This window comes from Mugil cephalus, chromosome 2 (assembly GCF_022458985.1).
Source record: "Mugil cephalus isolate CIBA_MC_2020 chromosome 2, CIBA_Mcephalus_1.1, whole genome shotgun sequence".
Lineage (NCBI taxonomy): Eukaryota > Metazoa > Chordata > Actinopteri > Mugiliformes > Mugilidae > Mugil > Mugil cephalus.
The window spans coordinates 20,262,934-20,285,699 of record NC_061771.1 but is presented as its reverse complement, the minus strand read 5'-3'; the positions used below and the strand labels follow the sequence as shown (position 1 = coordinate 20,285,699).

Here is a 22,766-nt window from a genome sequence, read left to right as displayed (position 1 = left end):
AAATAAAGCAGGTTGTTGACTTTTAAAGGGATATTTCAACCTTTCGGCGTCGTCCAACAAACCGCGTTTGACACGGTGTCAAAATGAATCTAAGTATTACTAATAAAACGCACAAAAACGGCACCGAGGGAAAAAAAGCGTCGTCTGTTTGGGGCCGTCCCTGTCCCCCTCGTGATTCGCTCTTTTCGGTAAACTTCCTCAGACAGGCCTCCTTCCCCCGGTGCGAATTCATGCTATTATTCCGTTTTCAACGGACGGAACGTCCTCGCCTTCCGGGAGTCGTTTTACAGGAGCGAATACATTCCTAATCCCCTATCACTATGTGCGATACTGGTTCATTTGCTCCTCTGTTTCCTTTAGCGGGCGCGTCAGCGTTTAAGCGAAAGGGCTCTGTTTGCGTATGCAGCTGCGGTGAGTAAGAGAGTGAGGGCAGCCTCGTTGCACCAGTGACTTGTCTTTCGGGCGTACATCTGTGGAGAAATCAATGCAGAATGTTGATGGGAGAGATATGTGTCCTCTGACTCCTTCCCCTCCCACACACGAACACACATGCACGCACACACGCAGACACCCGGGCGTGCGTGCACATGCAAGTGGGTGAAAGCGGCATTGATTTGAAGAGGATACTCTAGCGGTGATTACAGAGCGCTTAACTTGTTGTTTCAAATGTATCTGCTCTTGCGCGCACACACACAAACACCCTGAACAGATGCAAAATAGCAGCTTCCTACTCTCTTTTTTTTCTCCCCCCCCCCGATGTGTTTCAGGCACATGATGCATGTGTGGAATGAAGGGCGAGATTTATCCTTTACTCCAGATGGTTACCAGGCCAACCCCAAACTGGTCGTCATCGTCCTGAACAGCGAAAGGAAGTGGGAGAAGGTAATAAATAAACGAGCACAGAACATGTAGCATGTGAAGGCTGTCGCTTATTTTGTGCGTGTGTTTTTGTGCGCGTGGCGCGCGCAGATGGGCCGCTGGGAGAACGGGACCCTGTCGCTGATGTTCCCCGTGTGGCCGAGGTACAACTCCTACGGGGACGAGGACGCCGACGAAAACCACCTCTCCATCGTCACCCTGGAGGAGAAGCCCTTCGTCATCGTGGACAACGTGGACATCCTCACCGGCACCTGCATGAGAAACTCCGTGCCGTGCCGCAAACACGTCAAAAAGTAAGCACCCGCGCGCCGCGTCGGCCAACAAATCCCACCCGCGTTAAGCCGGTCGGAGGGCCAGAGGTGTGTCAGGAGGAAGTTAAATCTCCTTTAGATTAAGGTGGCGTTAGCGGATCTCGGAAAGGTGCATTTGAGCCACCGTGCTCCATGTATATTTTTGTAGATTCCCTTTACACGAACAGAATCACACCATCTCTCTTGCCAGTCTCACTGGATCTCTTGACATAATTGTCAATCAGCCCCCCCCACTTTTCTTGCCCAACGATCTATACTGGACCCACTCAATTTGACTTTATGTAATAATGACTCACCGTCTATGCGTCCTCAACGCCGGAGCCCAGATGTATGCAGCCTGCACCGCAATCAATGCACATTGCAGTGCCGACATGCAACATAAAATTCACGCGCACTCGCCCGAGAGTGAGATTACTCTTATATCTGTGACAGGAGGGTGAATCTCCTCTGTCACAGACACACACAGACGGTGTCGTTCTTATTTGGCTCATGGATAATCAGTTTTGTCATCATTAATAATGGATCGCTCTCTGTCGCTGTCAGCTCACCAATGCCGGTCTGTTTGTGTTTTTGATTTTTTTTTTGCTTCCGCTGCCATAGTGATTGAACATGTATCCTCCTTAGAGCCGCTGTTTGTCCGTTCTCTGCTGCTGTGGTGGCTGCGCTGCGTCGGCACACGCTTCCATACTTGCACGGGAAAAAACTAGCCTTTTGGTTTTGCTTAATAATTCAGTTCAAAAAAAAAAATGTGACAGGTGCTGTACCTGGAGACAGAAAATGAAAATCTGTTTCCTGAGGGAGGGTTCCCAACCTTTTCTCAGCTCCCATCTGGACCACTGCAAATCCCACCAAGCCGTGCTTTTAAAGTATTCTGTTCAGCAGCTACAAACCTTCCACATCCCTGCACCCTGCCCTGTCTGCACCCTCCCCAAGTTCTCCTTTGTCACCCAAACCCCCCCCACACCCCCTCCATCCCCACCTCATCCCCACCCCGTCCCATTTCTCCCCTCTGGCTGCCGGTAGCTGTTCACATCAAACTCTAAATTCTGGTTCTGGCATTCACGGCTCCTCGGGGAGTCATGCACTCATATCTGCGGGCTACGGTCTATCCGTACTCACCAGCTTGCGCTCTGCGCTCTCTGCTACAACCGGCCGCTTAGCTCTCCGCTCCCTGTGGCTGCTCCGTCATCATTTCGCCTGGCCTTGACTCCTTTTTCCGCCCGTTCCCCAGTAGTGAAATGCCCTTCCCACTCCAGGCGGGACAGGAAAATTATTCTGTGTCCCTCACCGCAACAAAAGGTCTCTTTCAACTCGGAATGTTCTCCTCCAGCACCTGGTCCCGTACGTGTTTGTCGTCATTCTCCTCTTCTTATTTTCACCATTTATTCCTCTCACACACTCAAGAATGACTTTGTTATCTGCTATCAGCACTCGTGATAATGGCACCAGCTAATGGAATGGAAGTGTTTCACCAATTCATTCTAATTTCATGTCATCATTTCATTTTCATACCGTGCCACTTCATCAAAATGTGTTCAGTGTGTACGCAGCTATATTCCACCTCATCAGTCACCACCGCGCCTCGTTCATGTACACACCGTCCAACGATGAATGAAATTAGTTCATATGATTTCATATCGGCTGAAAAATGTGTTATCATTAGAATGAAACTCAACGCACATATATGCACCATATATACATACAGTATGTATGTGTTATTGAGTTTTAAGTGTGTTCCCATATATGTGTACAAGTGGCAGATGCGCAGCAGAAAGCTTTCAAGTCTTTTTCTCACAGCCGCACGTCAAACAACACAATGGACTTTTCTTTTTGAAAAAAACTTAAAAGACATTACTGTAGTGGATGAAGTATGTGGCAGGAATTACTGACTGTGTAAACAGTGCACGATATTCTCAGTGAAAGAAACTTTTCTTAGATTCTTTGACATTCCTCCAATTATCTGTTGTACTAATGGACACATGAATAAGAGTCTACAGTGCTTTTTTTTTTTTTTTAACTCCCTGTTAATTTAAACAATCATCCAGCTTAGTGAACCCGAATATCATAATCATAATTCATCATAATTGTTGCAGGTTTACCTCCCGCTGGCTCTCCATTGTATCTGTGTTGTGTATCTGGTTGATCGTGAACCACAACACCGTCCTTAAGCAAATCCATCTTTTCTAAAAATAAAAAATAATAATCTAGTGACAGCCTGTTGTCATGAATGCAATGAATACCAATGTTGCAGCCGGGCAGATGGAAACTGTTAAAATAGTTTGGAACGGTCATTATGGTAGGAAAGCACAAGATAGGGTATAATAAGACAGGACTGTCATTGCTAGTCATTGTATAAAATCTTCTGTAATTAGGGCTTTAAAGGTTTCTATTGTTGTTTTTTTTTTTTTTTGAAATGCCACGGTACACCACATTAAAAGCGTTTGTGTCGTACGGAGACAAAGAAGACCAACCAAGGTAGACGCCCAGAGAAAGAGACGCATCACGACGACCGCCGATATCAGCAGCACCACAGGCGCGGACAGTTAAGACGAGTGAATCACCTCCCGTGGAAAGTTTGGCCCGTCGTTCCTCTGCCCCCCGATGAAGTGAATGCTGCAGAGCTCCGTGTCGTCCCGCACCGCGGAGACTGGCCTTTCCCAGTCTTCCATTTTCATGGCATTTGCTTCTTTCTGCGTCCGACCATCCGTGCGTCCACACACGTACACGACGCACCCAACCATCCGTTAAGTGCCGCATTTACCCAGTCACTATGCTTCCATTTCATCTGTGCATGTTCAACCGCTACAGAAGTGTGACGTGGACCAAACAGATGTACAGTAATGCTGTTGTCGTCACTGCGCACGTGTGTATGTATTAACGTGTGTGTTTATATAGTGGCATAAGGGCGCAGAGGGGGCTCAGCTGGAGAGAACTAATGTATATAGTATGTGAGCATTAGAACACCTGGGGCACACGCTGTACATACATGCTCGCACACACGTGTGCGTAGTGTGTTGTCTCTGTCTCGCACACACACACATTATGCCGTGCCACAGATACAGTTAACTGCTGTTAAAAGATCGTCGAATCCTTTGATGCTTCATTTCTTTTGTTCACGCTCTGTGTTCTGCGTGCGAATCCCTTATTTTGAATCGCTCGTAAAAAAATTGCAAGTGAAAAGGTCACGGAGTCGGTGTTCCAACTCTAATACGCCACATCAAGGATGGCTTATGTGAAAATATAGCCTTTGAAAAATGCCGGTGGGGCTTAATAGATTATGAGAATCAGTTGATCTAACAATTCAGTTTAGTTCACTGCTCCGAGGTCCCCGGGGAGGGCTGTCGCGCAAAGTTTGCTTAAACATCGGCTTCCGTTCAGCGCGTCCTTTGTGTGCGGCTGCGATGCGTTTAGGTGCGTTGTGAGATTCGGAGGACCGGCTCCTCACGGGCTGCAGCAGGAAAAAAAAAAACAAAAAAAACAGAAAAGAGGCAGAGAGAGAAAAGGACACAGACGAGGGATGAGGAGAGGACAGCTGATATTTTAATCATGTGGGTTGGTTGTTCTGTAGAGCCTGACTCTATTTAAAGCCCGGCAGCATCTGCTCAGTACCCCTGTGTTTTCATCTGGTTTGGCTAGCTGGCACTAAGGGAAACGCACACTCGCTCACACTAACACACGGCCGTACAAGCTCTCTCCGCCCTTTAACAGTATTTATGGCTCGTCTGCGCGGCCGTCGTAGTTCCACTTTTTACCGTTTGATTGAACCAACAGATGTGGAGGCTGCCCCCTGCACACACACTCGCCTGTGTAACACTGAAATGTATTTAGATACATGTACATATACATAAAAGACTGTGTTTCTACATGCATTCTTTGTTTGTTTGACTGTATTTTGCAGCAACAGCACATCAGGAGGCGCCTACATCAAGCAGTGCTGCAAAGGTTTCTGCATTGACATTCTGAAGAAGATCGCCAGGAACGTCAAGTTCACCTACGACCTCTACCTGGTCACCAATGGAAAACACGGGAAGAAGATCAACAACGTCTGGAACGGCATGGTTGGAGAGGTACGCGTCTGCCTGAAAAGAAAACGTCCTGTTACTTTGTCGAGCTTGAAATTGCCAATAACATCTGAATATATGATACGTTGTGTTGTACCGTATGACTTATAGCTCTCTCTTTTGTGTTAATCGGTTCGACTAATGGTTTCAGAATGAGGCTTTGTTTGTGTTGCTCCTAACAAACCATATGCTTCTACTGAGGAACAAATTCTTGGAGAATGGTGCACATGAAGAAGCAGTAACATCAATAGCCTCTAGAAATAAATTTGGAGCACCAGTGAGTGTTTACAGTAGCAGGCTGGTGCACCTCGTGTCTTTTTTATTTTTCCGTATAGTCACGGATGCTGGTGGAGGTTCCTGTCACACAGGAATAACACAAATCAGGCTTTAGCTGCACAAACAGAACACTTACTGGGTTCGTTGTTGATTCGGTTGGATTTCCCAGCAATATTAAAACTATTGTGATCCATGTTTTTCATGGATTTTTTTCAGCGTCACCACCTACAATCCATAATCTAATCATCAAACCTTGGAGCCGAGGACTGAAACGTACCATCTGTTCATATAATGCATGCTGATACTGTAAACAAACTAAATGTTGATTTTTCACGGGTAACTCACGCCCTCCTGTTCGATGACTTTTAAACATCATATATATTCATATGAAAACTTTAGTGAGTTGAGTCAAATCTTACTTGATCACTGTCGTTCATCTTCTTCGGAAACGATTTACTCGCAGATTCAATTAAAGCTAAACGCTGCCGCAATTAAAAAAAAACAAAACAAAACCAAAAACTTGAAGACTGAAACTGAAACATCTGGTGATAGAACCTGGTTATATGATCCGTATATTGTGTAAATGTTCATGGGAGCAGACCACTCAAAGTCATTAATTAATTAAAGGTGGACCAATATGTCTTTCTTTTTTTGTTAAACTGTATGAAGTTTAATGTCTCATTTTACTCTGAAATGAAAGACTAAATAAGCAACTGTGGTTAAAAAAATAATAATCATGGAATCCGTATATAACCCAAAATGTATTCTAAACCTGATTTAACACGTGAACACAGTCTTTCTTTCTAAAACGGAAATATTTTTCAGAGAATTCTCCCCAATTTTGTTTTCAGTTTCCAGAAATGTGTGGCACTTGTAGCGTGCGTAGCGTTCATCACAAACCAGCTCCATGGGGTTAAAGTCAGACTAGTGCAGGCGTCTTTTTCAGACCAAGGACCCCAAACTGATGGAGAGATTAAGTAGTGACCCCATACCTACTATAATATAGTAGGTATGGGGTCACTACTACTTTATTTTAACGTAGAAAACATATAGTAACTATATGTTTTCTATGTTAAACTCGGCCGGTGCAAATTATGAATATACATTACTATTATCGTTCTGCATTCAGTATTAAGTTCAAGTGACACAACGATCCATTTTGACCTCAGTAGTTGACTGATGGGAGCGAGCTAGACTGTTAGCTTCTCCTCTGCTAATATTGCCGCGTGCTTCTGGGATTTTACCTGGGGGCCGAATAGGCTCTCGGACAGTCACCGTGTAACACGCGACCTCCGAGGGGTCACGGACCCCCCGTTGAAGACCTGCGGTCTAGACACTGGGCCGTGTTGTCTTTATCCTCCAGCTTAGCTTGGACTAAAGTTTTGCATCATTATCTCGCTGTAGGATAAAACCCTGACCAGCTATACCAGAGGATGCTACGTGCTGTTCTAAAACTTTACACATCTTTATGAGCAGCACGTCTGTCTGTCTGTCTGTCTGAGTACATTCAGACCTCCGGAAATGATGGCACTACAAAAAAGAGTTTTTATCTGATACGACTGAAAATGTCCTCCAGCTATCTCTGACATTCTCTACACCCGCAGTCACTGTGATATGCCGCATCCGACATGAAAAATACAAACACATCAAAGGTGAATAGTATGATGTTGTCCTAATATTTACACAGCTCACACTATTCATCCCTGTCAGCGGTGCATTTATTTTAGTAAGTAAGACTGTGGATCTCTCCGTGCGCCAGGTGGTGTATAAGAAGGCAGTGATGGCGGTCGGCTCGCTGACCATCAACGAGGAGAGGTCGGAGGTCATCGACTTCTCCGTCCCCTTCGTGGAGACGGGCATCAGCGTCATGGTGTCCCGGAGCAACGGCACCGTCTCTCCGTCCGCTTTCCTCGGTAAACCCGTCTCTCTTTTTTTTGTCTTCCGCCGACCAGTTTTCTTTCTCCTCTGTTTTCTTCATCTCCCCCCACCCCCCCGTGAGCTGTGACTACCAGGAGTAGTACTGAATACTTACATGTTGGCAAAATCCTGCACATGTGATGGAATATTTTACTCGGAACAATGTATGTTGGCCGAATTCCACTTGTACTCTGACTTCATCTGGGCCTCAACGCCCCTAAGCACATTAATATTTCTACCGGAGTAGAGGAAGTGGAGCGTGCCAGCTGTTTTATTTTATTTTTTTAATTTTTTTTTTTTATTCAGCTCAGACAAAGCACTCTTGATACTCGCCTCCTCTCGTCTCTCCTCCTCCTCCACCACCTCCACCTCCTCCTCTTCTTCCTCCTCCTTCCTCCAGTTGTTCAGATGACTAGAAGCCGTAGCGCTTCTCGGTGCTTGCCTAATGTCTTGTATTGTCATTGGAGCGAGGCAGGCAGCGAGGGGAATGTATCGGGCCATGCTTGTGTTGGTCCCTGTGTATCAAGCCATGTGCCAGTATGCGTGTGGGTATCCAAAAAAAAAAAAAAAGAAAGAAGAAGAAGAAGTGAGTGTGGTTCTCTGCAAAAATATTTGCGTATTACGTCACGGATGTGTGGAGAATTAATGTGCTTTGGTCGTATTTACTGTATGTTAAGGAGTGCTGTGTGTCTCTGTGTGTGTGTGTGTGTGTGTGTGTGTGTGTGTGGCGGGCCAGGGTATCAGTGACGGTTCAGTATCTCTCGCGCTCATATTAGAGGCACCTCAGCGCACAATCTCTCAGGGTTGGCTGGGCCTGGCAGTCACATACTTACACATACAGTGAGACACACACACACACACACACACACACACACACACATACAAACTGTCTGGGTTCAACGTCTCTGGCTCTCATCCCGCTCTCTGAACTCCTGCCCCGCTACACACCAAACACATGCAGACTCACACACACAAATAGATCACATGCCCGCGAGCAGGGCACATCAGATCACTCAGAGTTTGATCCCCCCCCCCACCCCCCCACCCCCACCCCCCACCCCACCCTCCGTCTCTCTCCCCATCTCCTCCCCCTCCTCCTCCCCCTCCTCCCCCCCTCCTCCCCCCCGCCCCGGGCCTCTCCCCTCTCTCAGCTCTCATCCAAGGGAATAATGAGAAATATGGAAATGTGCTCCGTCAAACTCTCTGTGACTAACTCTCCCTCCGTCCCTCCTCTCTCCCTCCGTCTGTCTCCTCCGTCTTTCCCTCACTTTATCTTGCCCTCATCCCGGTTCTGTTTTTTCTGCTTCTCCTCCTTTTATTTCCGTCTCCCTTCGCCTCGCGCGCCCCTCACTTTTTATGCATCTCCCGCTCCTCCGCTACGTGTCTCTGCCTCATGTGCTCAGTTTCACTTTAACTCCCCCCACCTCTCTCTCTCTCTCTCTCTCTCTCTCTCTCCTCTCAGAGCCCTTCAGTGCGTCGGTTTGGGTGATGATGTTTGTGATGCTGCTCATCGTCACAGCCATCGCCGTCTTCCTCTTTGAGTTTGTCAGTCCGCTGGGCTTCAACCGCAACTTGGCCCAAGGCAAAGGTAGACTCACTCACTCACTCAAACACACACACACAGCCAAGAATATCACATCATCGCTTCTCCTAGGAGCAAGCAGCCCAAATCCAAGCTTCCCCCCCCGAAGCAAGAGAGATGACCCGTTATTACTCCGAATTCACACAGTTCAGGTGGAGAGCATTAACATTTCTCTCCTTAAGCCAGTCACCCAGAGCTGTAATCTGAGGTGTCATCAGAAGCCAGAACCTGGAGCCGCCCTGCCGGCTGCGAACTGGAGATCAATGTTGTCGTCTGCACGGTTACGTTTTGCTTTAAATTAACATTTAAATGAGCTAAATGTCGATCCAGGAAAGGAAAGTGGATTTTTTTTTCTTCTTCTTCTTTGGTTTTCCTTTCAGCACTTCTGAAAGCGGTTCGATAAATCTTTGGTTACAGTTTTTTTTTTTTTTTCCCACATAAAATGCCAACAACGTAAAACTATTTTATGATTATATCCATATTTATTACAAGCAGTTTCACCTTTCAGAACAGTGAAACTGAAAGCACTTCCACATCATTCAGTTATAGGTTACTGTCAGCAGCAGGTATCTGAACAAGGTGACTTAATACTGAATCAAATTCACCCTCTGTCCTGGCATTAATTCCGTTTTTGAATATTTTGGGAAAGACTATTTTTTTAAATCTGTCTGGCGTCTATACTATAAATACAAAACCTTCATCCATCGGCCTGTTAGCTTAGCATACAGATTGGAAGTAGGAGCAGCGACTGCCCCGTACTTTTAAAACCCCCTAGTCATTTTAGTTTTATTCATTCTAAAACCAAAGCATAAAACGTACATACTCATGTAATGAAGTCTTAGTATCGCTGTAAACTTTCCACACAATCGCCCTCCCTGCCAATGCTAATCACGCTACAGGCAGTAGCTTCAAATTTACAATACAGATATAAGACCAATATAAAGCGAGTGTTCGATTCACTCTACTCCACTTGCAGACTACAACTCGGCATCAATTATAATATTGAATCAGTTATCAGACTTTTTTCTCTATTTGCATCCTTGTTTAACCTGGTGGTTGAGCCCATGCAGTTGTGCTTCTGAATCTCACAAGTGAGGTTTGTAGTTTTGTTTCTTTGTTCTTTTCTCTGCAGGATATTATAGCCTAAAAAGTCTCCTGTTCGATTAGATTCTGCCTGCGCGATAGAGATGTGACCCTTCAACGGACAACGGTTTAATTGTCTGAATTATTTGTGGCTGAATTTGGCCGAAAGCAAAAAAAAAAAAAAAATGTGGTCTTCATCTATTTGTCGTTCTCCTCACGCAACTGAATGTCTCTAATCCACAGCGACTGTCACAACATGTGCCAGCTGTAGGCATAAATAAAGATTAAAGCAAATAATAACTGTCACATTTTTATTTTTTCCCCAATGTTGCCCATCCGATCCTGTTCGATGAAATAGCCCTCATCCTCTTTCATCTACGCATTCTGCCCTCATTGTGCGGCACCAGTTACATAACGTGTACACCAAATTAAAAGAACACACAATGCCCTCAAACTGGATCATAAAAGTTTCAGCTTCTTCCACTGAATGTTTTTATTGATGAAAAGAGCGTGGCACTTGTGATGATTTATATAAAAACTCCTCTGACTTTGTTGATATAAGAGTAAAAGATTAGAGGGAATGAAACCTATAACTTATGTTCTGTAGCACACATTGTTTCCATTTGATTGCCCTCACAGACCCACATGGCCCATCATTCACCATCGGTAAGGCCATTTGGCTGCTGTGGGGTCTTGTGTTCAATAACTCCGTGCCGGTGCAGAACCCCAAGGGCACCACCAGTAAGTTCATCGTGTCGGTGTGGGCCTTCTTCGCCGTCATCTTCCTCGCCTCCTACACTGCCAACCTGGCCGCCTTCATGATCCAGGAAGAGTTTGTGGACCAAGTCACCGGACTGTCTGACAAGAAGGTGGGGTAACACACACGTGGACACACACACACAACACACACGCACACACAGAGAGAAGAAACTAAACGCATTCAGAGTCATGGTTGCTCTTGTAATGGATGCCAGCCCTGCGGCCAGACAGGACTCTCGGGGGAGCGCCCTCGGGCTTCAACAGCCCAAACCCTCTGGCCGAAGCTGTCACCATGCTAACACTGCCAGCGCAGCAGACCTACAGACACACACTCGCAGTCTGCATACATCAAAGGCGTGTGTGTGTGTGTGTTTGCAGAGGCTGTCAGTGTCAGCAGAACCCCAGCCAGTCGTACGCTAGACTGGACACACAATGATGATGACTGATGAGTCCACTGCGCTGTCTCTCCCTCCTCCTTTCTCCTCTGTCTCTTCTTGTCATTCTCCAGTCTTTCTCCTCTCTTTCACCTCTCGTGTCTCTTCTACCCTTTTGCACCTCCCTCTCTTTCCCCGTCTTTATTCGAACTTTCTCTCTTCTGCTCTTTGCGTCTCGTTTTGTCGTGCTTGCGCCTCACATTGCTGCCATCCTCTTCAGACAACCTCTCTCTCGTTTTGCTTTCCTTATTTTTTCTCCCCGCAGTTCCAGAGCCCGTACTCCTATTCCCCTCCGTTTCGCTTTGGGACGGTTCCCAACGGCAGCACTGAGCGCAACATCAGGAAGAACTACCCCGACATGCATCAGTACATGACCAAATACCACCAGTCCGGCGTCCAGGATGCGCTGATCAGCCTCAAGACTGGGTAGCGTAAAACTTGTCGAGACAACTCACATCAAGCTGAAACACATTGTACCTGGGGGGGCGTGAGTCTGTTTGTGAATAGCACATACGCTTAAGATCATGTGAAAACAAACAAACAAAAAAAAAAAAAAAGACATGTCATCACGCAGGAATCCGGCCCCATGGGGCCCAGCGCTAGCTAATGCTAAAATGCCACAGTAACTGTGCTGAGTGTTTCTGTCACTGATGGTAAAAATGCAGCTGCCGTCTGCAAGGGCTCATTAAAGTCTTGTTGTTTCTGCTGGAAAGAGGGAGCTGCCAAAACAGGAAGAGCGTAATTTGTTGTGGAGTTTGCTACCTTTATTCTCTCTCCCAAACACACACGCTAATAGAAGGATGACTGCGGTGCTTTTATTTGTTCATTAGTTTTGTGTGCTTTGATCTTTGGGGTACTTCCTGCAAGCACAATTTTACTTTTTGCTTTTGCCTTCTTGCAATAATGACGTTATTGATACCGCATATTAAATAGATAGCTCTTGTTTCTCACTTCTTGTATATTAGGCTTTGTTTATGCAACAGCATCAAAACTGTGTAATGAGAGTGTTCAGCAGAATCATTAGTATTTGGCAGAATTTTCTGGCTGAATTGGTTGCTTTGACAAAAGTGGATGCAAATTTCAGGCTGTCACGCGAGATGCATATTTGATGATGTTGTATTGTTTTCTTTAGCTTTACGCAAAGTCTGTGCAGCAAACAAAGCACGAGCTGTTACGACAACAGATAGCCCATGTATTCATTTACTATATGCCCTTTGGTAAGTGGTTAAATTCAAAAGTGTTTTATATTTATGCATTGATACACTACCAGAGGGGGCCCCGGGGGTTTAACTTTCAATTACACGAAACCTCCTTTTCTCATAATGAAGTTAGAGACAGGGTTTTCTGGTAGTACAGGGTGGTGATAGCAGTTCTTTGTTACATTGTGTTTGGTTAACCATTCATCAGACTTTTTATTTTGCTGAGCTCAGATGTATCACGCCCACTTTGGGGGATTTCTGTGTCAGATACAAATTGTGGCCCCTTGGTTCGAATGCAGCATGTCCGTGTCAGAATAATGACAAAAAAAAAAAAAAATGTGCTGGTGAAAAAGCACAGTGTCTGCATGAACAAAGGAATGTCATGTGTGTGTGAATATTTGCTGGACTTAGCTGCGCCCTCAATCACAGCACCGAATCCTAAATCTGGTTTGCATGAGAAATATCTGCTCCAGGAAAAGCAAGTGCTGCGACTTATGCAAATGATCTGTTTGTGGATCCGTTACTGTCATCACACTACATCTACATTAGACTCAGTGCTTTTCTTCAGTGGCGGATCATATTTCTTCACCATTAGGTTATAACAAACTATAAATGTGATATTAATAGTTTCTTTAAAGCACATTTTGAATGGAATAAATGTCTTTCTCTCAAGAATGTTTGTCTTGAGAGAAAAATGTCTAAAAAAATGTTAGGTTTGTTCAAATCATTGACATCAGTGAATGGTTTTATCCCATCTCAAAGAATTAAAGACATTTCAGCATTTCCTTAGACAGAGAATAAAAATATGATAGATAAGAAAATAAGATAATGATTGTTTTATTTCTTCTTCCTGTAATAATCTAATCTAAGATTTATCATGGGATACATTTGTTTGTTGTTTTAGGAGATAACTCTAGTCATTTTCTTTTCAAGACTCAGATAAGAAGATGCCACTTGCGTTACTTGCAGGCCAATGTATGGTGGCCCTGAAGGTCAAAACATGAATTTCAGAAAACACAACAATATTTCAGCAAACACAACATTTCAGAAAACAAAACTACATATCAGAAAATACAACAATATTTGCGAAAACCAGACATTTCAGAAAACACAACAACATTTCAGAAAACACAACGACTTTTCAGAAAACACAATGACATTTCAGATTATGGAAAGGGTAGGGAAAACACTTCTTGTTCTTGTTCTTGACTGGACAGAACCCTGCTACAGTATAAGCTGATGTGATTGGTTGTTACTTTATGAGTTAGCAGCTGCCAACCACTCCCCCCAAGTCGCCACCTCAACATAACAATGACAACCAGTTTTGCCAATACTCAATTTTTTGGTAGTGCATTTTAACATGGTCGTCGTGTTTTCTGGAATGTCAGTGTCGGGCCAATCTGACTTAAAAATAAGTAATTAATATAATATGTATCTTGTTTGTTATCCAGTAAAAACTGAAGGAATGATAAAAACATTTAAAAAAAAAGTAGCATGCCGTGATTTGTATGCTAAGCTGAATGTCACCCAGCTTTAACTTTATATTTAACTGACATCAGTGCCTTATTGGACTTCTTGTATAAATCTTGATAAGAAAGTGACTAAATATCCCAAAACGTTGTTTATCCACTACAAGCTTTCATGGTGGCCTTTATGGGATAATGTGTTGCTCGGTGACTTGTGCAGACGCTCTGTGATGACAAGACTTAAGGAACCTCTTCTAGATGAAAAATTCATAGAGGTTCCCAAAACGGTGACCTAATGTCTGTTTTTCGGGAGTTGCAAACAGTCCCTTTAAAACTAAATCATCCACTTTATTAGAAAAGTGAGAAATAAATCCAAAGTGGTTTTTATCATAATCTCCTGCACGGCTCTGACCATCAGTCTCGTAACCCCCGGTGTTTACAGTAAATCTACAACATCCGCTCTGTATTCTTGTCTTGCAGAAAGCTGGATGCTTTCATCTACGACGCCGCGGTGCTGAACTACATGGCGGGCAGGGACGACGGCTGCAAGCTGGTCACCATCGGCAGCGGTTACATCTTTGCCACGACAGGTTACGGCATCGCCCTGCAGAAAGGATCCTACTGGAAACGCCTTGTCGATTTGGCCATACTGGGCATCATAGGCGACGGTGAGCCGCACGGAAACGTCCACATTCTGCTGCGTCTCAGTTCGAGTTTCTGAACAGCTGTGGGTCTTTGGTGCGGGAGCAGCCACCGCTCGGCTTTCCCTCCTTTGTCCCCGTCTCCCCGCACTCTTGCCTCTCTCCTCCCTGCCTTGTCAGAAAGCTATCAGGGACTAGTCTTAACACACCATTTCATCATCATTACTCTGTGTGGGTTTGTGTGTGCATGCGCGTGCGCGCGTGTGTGTGTGCGCGCGCCCACCATGTCCTGTTATGTTTACTCCTCCAGATTGTTCTGTATAATAAGCTGTGAGATGGTGCGAGTGGAAGAAATGGAACAAGCCAGACAGAAATCAAACTGCTGAAGCCACTAAAGCGGCTTCGCTTCGCAGCCGGCCTTTTTTTATTCAGGGCAAACACCCTCATGAGCAGGCGCACACGTGCTCAGACACACTGAGTCTGATAATAATTCTTCCCATCTTTCCTTATCACTCCATCACTATCACCCCCCCCCCCCCTCCTCCCACAACCTCTTTTTTTCACTCCACCTCCTGTCTCCTTTCCATTACGATCTATTTACCACTTCACCTCTCGCCCCTCCTCCCTTCTCCTCTCCATCTTTCCCGGTAATGATACGCATTTGTCACCACACTTCTACTCCCCATTACCCTGTTTCTTCCCCCCCCCCCCCCCCCCCCCTCCCTTCCTCCTTTACTTTCTTTCCCTTCCACTCCTCACATCCGTTTCCTGCTGCCATCTGAAACCTCCGCTCTGCCTCTTTGTCTTCCTGTCCCAACAGGTGAGATGGAGGAGCTGGAGGCCCAGTGGCTCACTGGGATCTGCCACAACGAGAAAAACGAGGTGATGTCCAGCCAGCTGGACGTGGACAACATGGCGGGAGTCTTCTACATGCTGGCCACAGCGATGGGCCTCTCCATCCTCACCTTCATCTCCGAGCATCTCTTCTACTGGAGGCTGAGATACTGCTTCACTGGCGTCTGCTCGGGAAGGCCGGGTCTGCTCTTCACTATCAGCAGGGTGAGGAAAGGGATGGCATCTCAAAGCGTTTCTCCGCGGCGGGAGGCCCGCTCAGGGGCTTGACTTGCATTTTAACAGCGGGACACAGGGCCAGTTTCTTTCCCTGTGTCGCGCGAACGCAGCGCTTTAATGTGTCGCTGTTAGAATTTTCAGGGCTGAATGCCTCTTACTGAACAGGCACCATCCTCCAGGGTGCAGCCACCGATTCAGTCATTGATTCAGACAGGACGAAACCACCGGTTGTGGCCGTGTCAATATGATGTTTAACAGAACAGCCAACTCGCAGCCTGCTCCCGGAGGTGAACGCGCCGAATCGGGAAGAGAAACAAACTGAACTATATCTGAAAATTATTTCAATTCATTTAACTGTAGAAGCCAAAAAAAACAACAAGAATAACAACACAGTACACTGTTGCAACTATGAAGACAGGTGCCTTTGTGGTGTTTAACTACATTCATACAAACTTCACAGTCAGTTGTTGCCTTGTGCCAAAAAAAAAAAAAAAATCTAACAAAGCAGTCAATTGTTAGCTCTTTATCTGTGTAATTTGCCTCGTCTTTGTGGTTCTGAACTGAACTGAAACTGTACATAAGTGCGTGTATTTGTGGTTCACACAGTCGCAGTGTATGTGTGTGCGTGTCTGTGTGTGTGGGTGATAAAAGACAAAAGGGGGGATAGTGATTATAGAGCCCAGCTGAGACAGAGATGAGTTTACTGTGGCGCATATGGACGGAAGGATTGAGGAATCAAACAGCTAAGAGGATGAGAACGTGGACGCACTCTTAGACGTGCAGACAAAGCCCCCTGTCTGTCTGTCATCACTACACACACACACACACACACACACACAAGCACGTCACACGGAGTTTAAAATAGTTACACACATGCAGGTGGAGTGAGGTGAAGGACATACTTGACCACACACAGGCAGACAGGTGCACGCACAGACTCACACATACCAAAATACACACAATATATAAAACACAAATGGGCACACCCAGACAGACCACTGCTTCATTATTCATGTGTCATGTCTCTGTGTTAGGCAGGGCTTTTATTCCAGACGAGCAGCATTTCACACATTAAGTGTTTTACAAAAAAAAGAGTTGGTGTGTGCGTGTGTGTTTGTGTGAGTGTGCGTCTGTCGCTCAGTTGTGCAAAAGCCGTTAAAGCAGCGACGCTGGAGGTTAAGTGGCTCTAGGAAGAACATCTCCTTGCACTCAGAGGCCCCCTCCGGTGACATCATCACCTAAATTAAATTTGCCCGGCGCCTCTCATAGCAGTTTATCTAAAAAAGTGGGGATTATCTCTTCCAGCCACATTACAAAACAAAATGAGGTTAAGGTTTGCAGTAAACGCACCGCGGAGAGGATGAAGAGGTCTCTAGTAATTTACCTTTCCAGGAAATTAGTCTTGTGCACGTCTGAACTTTTTTTTTTTGTGAAGTCACCGGGCTGCAAATTACACCAACTCGTCCGCTATCGCTCTTATCGCCTTCCTCCCTGCCTCTCATTTCCTACTCATGTTCTTTTTTCTTTCTTGAATTTCCTCTGCTCTCAGGGTATATGGAGCTGCATCCACGGCGTCCACATAGATATGAAGAAGAAGTCCCCAGAGCTGGACTTCAGTCCTCAGGCCAACATGCTGCACCTGCTGAAGTCCGCCAAGTCCATCGCCTTGTCTTCTCCCAAACGCAACACTGTCCTCCTGCAGCCCAGCATCATGGACGTGATGACAGGGAAAGGTACCGGTGCTTTTTATACGCAGTCCTCTGTCCATATCAAATTAGCCCACGTGATGGAAGTGTCCCCCGTGATGAGGCTGTTGACACACGCTGAGTGTAAAGGTGACTCCCTTCACCTTGCCGTGGTCTTCACATGGTAATGATCAGAAACACATTAGCCAGCTCACACTACGTGCCAGGTCAATAGTTTATGTATACGTTAAGTGATTGAGCTTCCATCCAAACGTCCAGCTATTGTATTCGCTATCTGAGGTGTATCTCTCCGTGTCTCCTAGGTAACTCACTCCATAGTCTGCCTCAGAAGGGTCCTGGTCTCTATAGCAACGCCGCCGGTCCACAGGGTTTCCTGTCATTGTCCGGGCGACACAAAAACCTCCTTAACAATGCTGCACCATTTCCCACGCAACAAAAAGCTCCCGCTCTCCAGACCAGCCCCAGCAAGCCCCAGCTGTCCGTCACCAACGACAACGGCAAGCCCCGGCTCGCCGGGCCGGCCTGCGCCGCATCCAAGCCTCGGGCCCTGTGGAAGAAAAGCGTCGAGACGCTGAAAACCCAGCCGACCGTCGCGTCCCCGGGCCCGAGCCCCGCCCCGTCGTCGGGGCCCGGGCCCCCGACGATGAAGAGCCAGCGCTACCTGCCCGAAGAGCCGCCCCACTCCGACATCTCGGAGTGTTCCAGTCGGCCGCCGTCCCACAAGGACTCCGACTCCATGGCGGCCAGGGGTGGATTTAAGCCAATCAATCAGCTGAGGAAGAGGGGCGGGGGTGGAGGAGGAGGAGGAGGAGGCAGCGGAGGATCGAAGATCTACTCCATTGACTCAGACCAGGCCAGTCTTCAGTCTGCGCCCCCCTACCAACGAGACAGCCAGGGGGGAGGTGACGACCACAGTTACCCCCCTGACTTGTTTCCACCCGACAACACATACTCACACCAGGCGGACGCGCCCATTTTGCAGCTGAGCGCCACTCTGCTCCACCACAGCCACAGCGCCGAGGCCGACCTGCACTCCCTGAAGGATAAGAAATACAGCACGTACACTCACAGCAGGTATCACACACGGCGTAAATCACACACACGCGCGCGCGATTCAGTTGTTGTTGTGTCGAGTGTAACCGGCGTCATTCTCTCTTCTTCCAGTGTGAAGGAGAAGGCGGGCGGCTCGTTCGACGGCCCCGGCACGGGCGCGGGCACGGGCGCGGGGACGCAGAGCGTCAGGCCCGGCCACTGCCGCTCCTGCCTGACCAAGCTCAGCGGCTACTCCGGCCTCTACACCGTCCGCTCGCCGCAGGCCCGCTGCGACGCCTGCGCCCACCTGGGGAACCTGTACGACATCAGCGAAGACCACCTGCACTCGCACTACTCCCAAACGCACCCCCACCCTCACAGCGGGGACATGTTTACGCACTACCTTCCCCAGAACGAGCTGGGCCTGGTGGGCGAGGGGGACGGGCTCGTCAGCCACTTCGAGCCGGCCCCTTCCTCCCCGTCGCCGCTCCCCGCCTCCTCGCCGGCCCAGCACCTCCAGCTGAGCCGCCAGCACTCCTACGAGAACATGCTTCCGGACGGCGTCCCCGAGCGGCAGCCGCAGCCGCACTCCCACCTGCGGGGGCTGAGCCTGCCCGACAGGGACAGGGACAGGGAGATGACCCTGGACGAGGGCGCCTACGCCAACGTCCTCACGATGCGCTCCGACCGCCCGTTCAGCAGCCGCAGCCCCCCCTCCCCGTCCCCTTCCCACCACCACAGCCTGGACGCCCCGATGCCTCTGCCCCGGCGCTCGAAGAGCCTCTTCCCCGACCGGCCCTCCCACAACCCCTTCCTCCAGTCGGCCCCCGGCACGACGCAGCGAGAGCCCGCCACCCAGGCCGCCGCGCGCCTGCCCCAGAGGAGCTCGGCCCACGAGCTCTACAAGCAGCGGATGCCGCTGTCGCTCACCCTCGGCAACCACCATCACATCAACCAGCACGGCGGCCACGTTGACCAACAGGTGTTCTACCCTCAGCAGGAGCCCCCCGTGGTGGCCTACATGGTCCCGCCCGCCGCCTCCCAACCGATGAGCTATGTGACAGCGCCGCGGGCATCGAGCGCGGGCGGCAACCGGCCGCGGCTCTACCGCCGCATGCCCAGCATCGAGTCTGACGTCTGAGAGTCACACACACACACGACACACGACACGCTTACTCTCGTGGAAACGCGCTAACACACACACACGCATGCTAGAAAGAGGTGTGTGCGTGTGTGTGTGCACGCGTGCGTGCGTGTGTGTGACCGGACCAGGCAGCTCTGACTCTAAGCACATTTACAGTAACACACAGACACACACACACACACACACACACACACACAGGTCTGCGCCGGACTGAAAGGTTTAACCGTGATGCTGAGTAAATAAATTGTCGTGTTCTTTGTGACACCCTCTAGTCGGGAGGGACGGGGCCACGGGGGACACCTGGAGGCACAACACGGGATCAAGAGAAGTGTGTGAGTGTCGGTGTGTGTGCACTAGCCTAAAGCGGCGGGCGACGAGGAGGAAACTGACTTACACGTCTGACAGGATAGACGGAAATCCCGGTGGAGCGCGAGGGACACTGTGCGTGGAGTCTTGACCCCAACAGTGGGACCGGAGGGAAGCGACGAACGGGGCGTTTGGAAGACGAGCCGACCTGTCCCGCACTCACGGGCCTCGGAGACAAAGGGGACACACGGAAGAGCCCCTTTATCTCTGAGGCCGCACAAACAAACACACACACGTTTCACACTGAGAACCCCCCCGCCCCTCTCCAGGACTCTGTTGCACTATGATTTCCACAGTCAAACCCGTACGTTGTCTGAGCCTCCAAACTGCACTGCCAGCATGGCTTAAAGAGTAGTAAAACGACACTAGAGTAATCCTCGACTTGAATGGAAATTACTATCTATGTAATACTAGACTGGGAGACGGGCAGTTCGTCAGGGGGGGAAAACAGGCCCGAGAAGTGTATCGACTCCTGCCCGCAGATGTACAAACACTCGAACACACACACACGCGTGCGCGCCGTGTCTGCTTTTAAGGGGAAGTAAAAAAAAAAAACAAACAAAAAAACAACTTCAGACTGTTTATTATTGTTGATGTCAGTTAATTGAACATTCCAAAAAGTGGACCGACCACGGCCACCAGTAAAAAGCCTCTCAGGATGAGAGTGTGTGTTCTAGTGTTTATAGATCTAGAGACATACAGTATAGCATCCTTGCTTCCTCTCTTAGCTAGCCTTCAGGTCATACTGCATGCTTCCTACTGCCCTGTGTTACAGTTAAACTCCTATACAGGGTCATATATGCACACACACACACACACACACGCGCGCACACACACACACCCGTATACACATACGCAGTAGTCTAGGATAGTAGTTTTAGGGTGGGTGTGTGTGTGTGTGTGTCGAGGCTGCGAGTTGGCCTCTCTCTGTGCACTTTGTAGATTTTATACCCTGCCACCTACACAAGACGTTTGACCAAAAAACACTTTTATACTGAAAAATATGAATATTCTCGATCATTCGCTGGATAGATGTTTTTCTTTTCTCTTATTTCTCTTTGACGTCGGGGTCGTAGGGCACCGCTAAGGGCACGGCTCTGCCAGTTTTACAGTGTTAGATGATGAGTTCGGCATCTCACGAGCGGTAACACACACGCCACACTAAGTCTCAATCTCTCATTTTTTTTAAACTTATACTGTGCTCCTTCCTCCTTCTTGCCTTTTCTCCTTCCTTCATCAGGTACTTTCATTTTTTCCTCCCCCTTTATTCTCTCGATGTGTCTTTTTGCTCTCTCTCTCTCTCTCTCTCTCTCCCCGCTTCCTTCCGTGGAGTAGATTAAGTATCAGACGAACGAAGTTCAGTTGTGGTGTTTGAAAACTCCAACATATTGCTGGGAATCACTTGATATCAGCATTCGTCGAGAACTCAACCGATTTCAGCGGCGGCTCTCTTAGGATGCAGTGCTTTTTTTTGTTTTTTTTCCTAACAACTTTTCCGTGCTGAACAGAAGAAGAAGTCGAGGCCCGTTTTAACGTCTCCGCAGCGAGCTTAGAGGCTGAGCGCGGCCCCCGTTTCTGTTTTCACCCGTCGAGTGGATGCTCCTGGACGAGCGTCGGAGTGGCCGGTGCTCGCGCGGCCCTCTCCCTCTCTCTCTCTCTCTCTGTGTGTGTGTGTCAGCCCGGGGAGTCACGTGGCAACGCGCACAGTTTGCTAAGTGATTCGCCACAGAGGCAGCACTCACTCGCATTCACACACACACACACACACACACAAACGCTGACACACTCAACAGGCTGGCAACGTGTGTATGAGTGTTCTAGAAATCTATAATCTACTGAGTAAGGGCATTGATTTTTGAGCACAAGCATTTTGATGGTGAAAGGACTTGATATCCCATTAGCTGAGTGTCTGTCTCTATTCTTTCTATATTCTCTCTTCCCTCGCGCGCACTCGCAAACGCGCCATCCGCGCGCGACGTTTTTCCGGCTGCGAACAGTTCAAGACGAGACGAGCCCGAAGCGGAACCCCGCGGATGGCGAACGCTGCCCCCTATTTTTTTTTTTTATTTTATTTATTTATTTTTTTTGGGTAATCTCAACAGGTTTGGTGTGTGAGTTATATGCACAATATCAGGTTGCAATATTATACTTCTGTACAGAGAAATCTTTGTTTTAAATGTTAGAAACTGATTTCATTTGTTTGATTTTGGATGGTATTTAAGTGTTAAATTCATTTCGATAGCGACGTGGCTTTTTTATTCAGCTTTTAGGAGAAAAAAAAAAGAAATGGCATGTTTTAGATTCTTGTGTGATTTTTTTTTCTTTTTTTTTCCATTTTAATTTATTTCCGATTTTGATTTTCCTCTGGTTGTTGTTGGTTGGCACCTCACTGTACAGTCGTCACTGCTGGGTGAACAGACTACACAACTCTCTCGATCGGCTAATGTGAAGCTGGGTCTCTCATCTGAGTCACACTCACTGAATAATAATGGTCCAGCCCCCCCCCCCCCCCTCCTCCCCCTCCCCCATCCTCCCCCCACCCACATAGTTCTCCTCCACTACGAGTCTGTTCTGTTTCACCTCAGTGTGAGTGAGCTTGCTTGTGTGTGTGTGTGTGTGTGAGTGTGTTTTACACTGTGCAGGCATTTATATAATACAGAGGATGTGTGTGTATTTACAGATTGTTTGTTGTACGTGTGCGCTTGTGTGTGTGTGTGTGTGTGTGTGCTCATTTCTGCACTCTCTTTCCTTCATCCCACACGTCACATTTGACCTGGCTCTTACTCATATAACACGGATACAGTTACACACACACATGCACACACAGACACACATGTTG

The 22,766-nt window shown here is 47.7% G+C and overlaps 1 protein-coding gene across 2 annotated transcripts in view; it reads left to right on the top strand.

The window, feature by feature from the left end:
• The window catches only part of LOC125004716 (glutamate receptor ionotropic, NMDA 2A-like), an 87,865-nt gene extending 65,420 nt beyond the window's left edge, over positions 1–22,445 (top strand). For both annotated transcript variants that reach the window (XM_047579568.1, XM_047579569.1), the window contains exons 9-20: positions 768–882; positions 970–1,172; positions 5,089–5,257; positions 7,287–7,440; positions 8,907–9,032; positions 10,749–10,978; positions 11,568–11,728; positions 14,448–14,635; positions 15,429–15,667; positions 17,229–17,412; positions 17,688–18,459; positions 18,550–22,445. In XM_047579568.1, the coding sequence (XP_047435524.1) occupies positions 768–882; positions 970–1,172; positions 5,089–5,257; positions 7,287–7,440; positions 8,907–9,032; positions 10,749–10,978; positions 11,568–11,728; positions 14,448–14,635; positions 15,429–15,667; positions 17,229–17,412; positions 17,688–18,459; positions 18,550–19,558 (3,550 nt within the window). In that variant the 3' untranslated portion in view covers positions 19,559–22,445. The remainder of the gene's footprint in view (positions 1–767; positions 883–969; positions 1,173–5,088; positions 5,258–7,286; positions 7,441–8,906; positions 9,033–10,748; positions 10,979–11,567; positions 11,729–14,447; positions 14,636–15,428; positions 15,668–17,228; positions 17,413–17,687; positions 18,460–18,549) is intronic.
• The last annotated feature ends 321 nt before the right edge of the window (positions 22,446–22,766 follow it).